General features: G+C 34.1%; 1 protein-coding gene across 1 annotated transcript in view; it reads left to right on the top strand.

Annotated features, from left to right (window-relative positions):
* Window positions 1–844, top strand: part of LOC119292881 (transcription factor bHLH19-like) — a 3700-nt gene extending 2856 nt beyond the window's left edge. Inside the window, exon 3 of the mRNA XM_037571557.1 lies at window positions 752–844. Coding sequence (XP_037427454.1) covers window positions 752–844 — 93 coding nt within the window. The remainder of the gene's footprint in view (window positions 1–751) is intronic.
* The last annotated feature ends 299 nt before the right edge of the window (window positions 845–1143 follow it).

Below are 1143 nucleotides of genomic sequence, written 5' to 3'. Positions count from 1 at the left end.
CTCTCTCTTGCCGGAGTTTCTTTGGGTGGGTCAGATGGTTCTTAGCAATGACTTAGAAATAGCAATATGTTGACAACGACATTGGTAATGTAAAATGCATTTTCTACAACGGGTGGATACAACTTTATTTTCACTATGCTCCATGACCACTCTAGATTTTTTTTAATAAATACATAAATATAGAAGTTTACCAATCTATAACATACACACATGCAAAGTATAAGATAGTAAGACAAATAACTGTTAAGTAGCAACTCAAAATCTCCTTGAAACCAAAAAAAAAAATAGATTGTTTCATTTATAATTAACTGTAGTGGATTTAAAGTTTCCAAATATTCAAATAGTACTTTCTCCGATCCAAAATCCAATTAGGACATGGCACATTCTTCAAGATGATAATTTGACCACCAATTTATGCACAAACATGTTGCCTAACATTACAAAACTATGCACTTTTAAGGTATATTTCATTATAAATATAGTATTGTTGGTTTAATGTTTCAGATGTTAATTCTCTCTTTTTAGACAATAAACATAGAAATGTTTGGCGGACACAATTGTAAAAAGAGTTAAACTTCGGTCTAGAGGCATGTGGTAGATAGTAAGCATCAATCTCTTCAGAGCAACAACAGAAAACATTGTACTATTTTCTAATTGTGGATGTTATATACATATCTACATAGATGGGAACTAAACATGACCAGCTACATTTGTTAGGCTGTGGCTTTAAATTTACAACTTTACCATTCAGGTGGAAGAGGGCTTTACCGTCAACACAGAGGAGATTGTAGGAAGACTCAACTCTGCACTGTACCAACATAGCATCAACAATATTAAGACTTGAGAATCGAGAAGCGGGGTTTGTATACATAATAGACATAATTTATATGTATGTCATATGTACATATATACGTGCAACGACCATCAGTTGATGCGGAGGTCGGGTTTTTCCCTCCTTTTCGAAAAAATTGGTGTAATGACCTGATATGCTATGCATGGTTGGATGCATGAGAACTAGGCTACAAATGGAAGATGTATAAGCCAAGTTGTGACGATCTAGAGGATGGTGGTCATTCATTTGCTGGCATTTTAGTGCACAATCATTATATACAAAAGTTGGTAGGAATCAAGCTTTTTATTGGT

The sequence above is a fragment of the Triticum dicoccoides genome, chromosome 4B (genome assembly GCF_002162155.2).
Source record: "Triticum dicoccoides isolate Atlit2015 ecotype Zavitan chromosome 4B, WEW_v2.0, whole genome shotgun sequence".
Classification (NCBI taxonomy): Eukaryota; Viridiplantae; Streptophyta; class Magnoliopsida; order Poales; family Poaceae; genus Triticum; species Triticum dicoccoides.
This window is presented reverse-complemented; position numbering and strand designations above follow the sequence as displayed.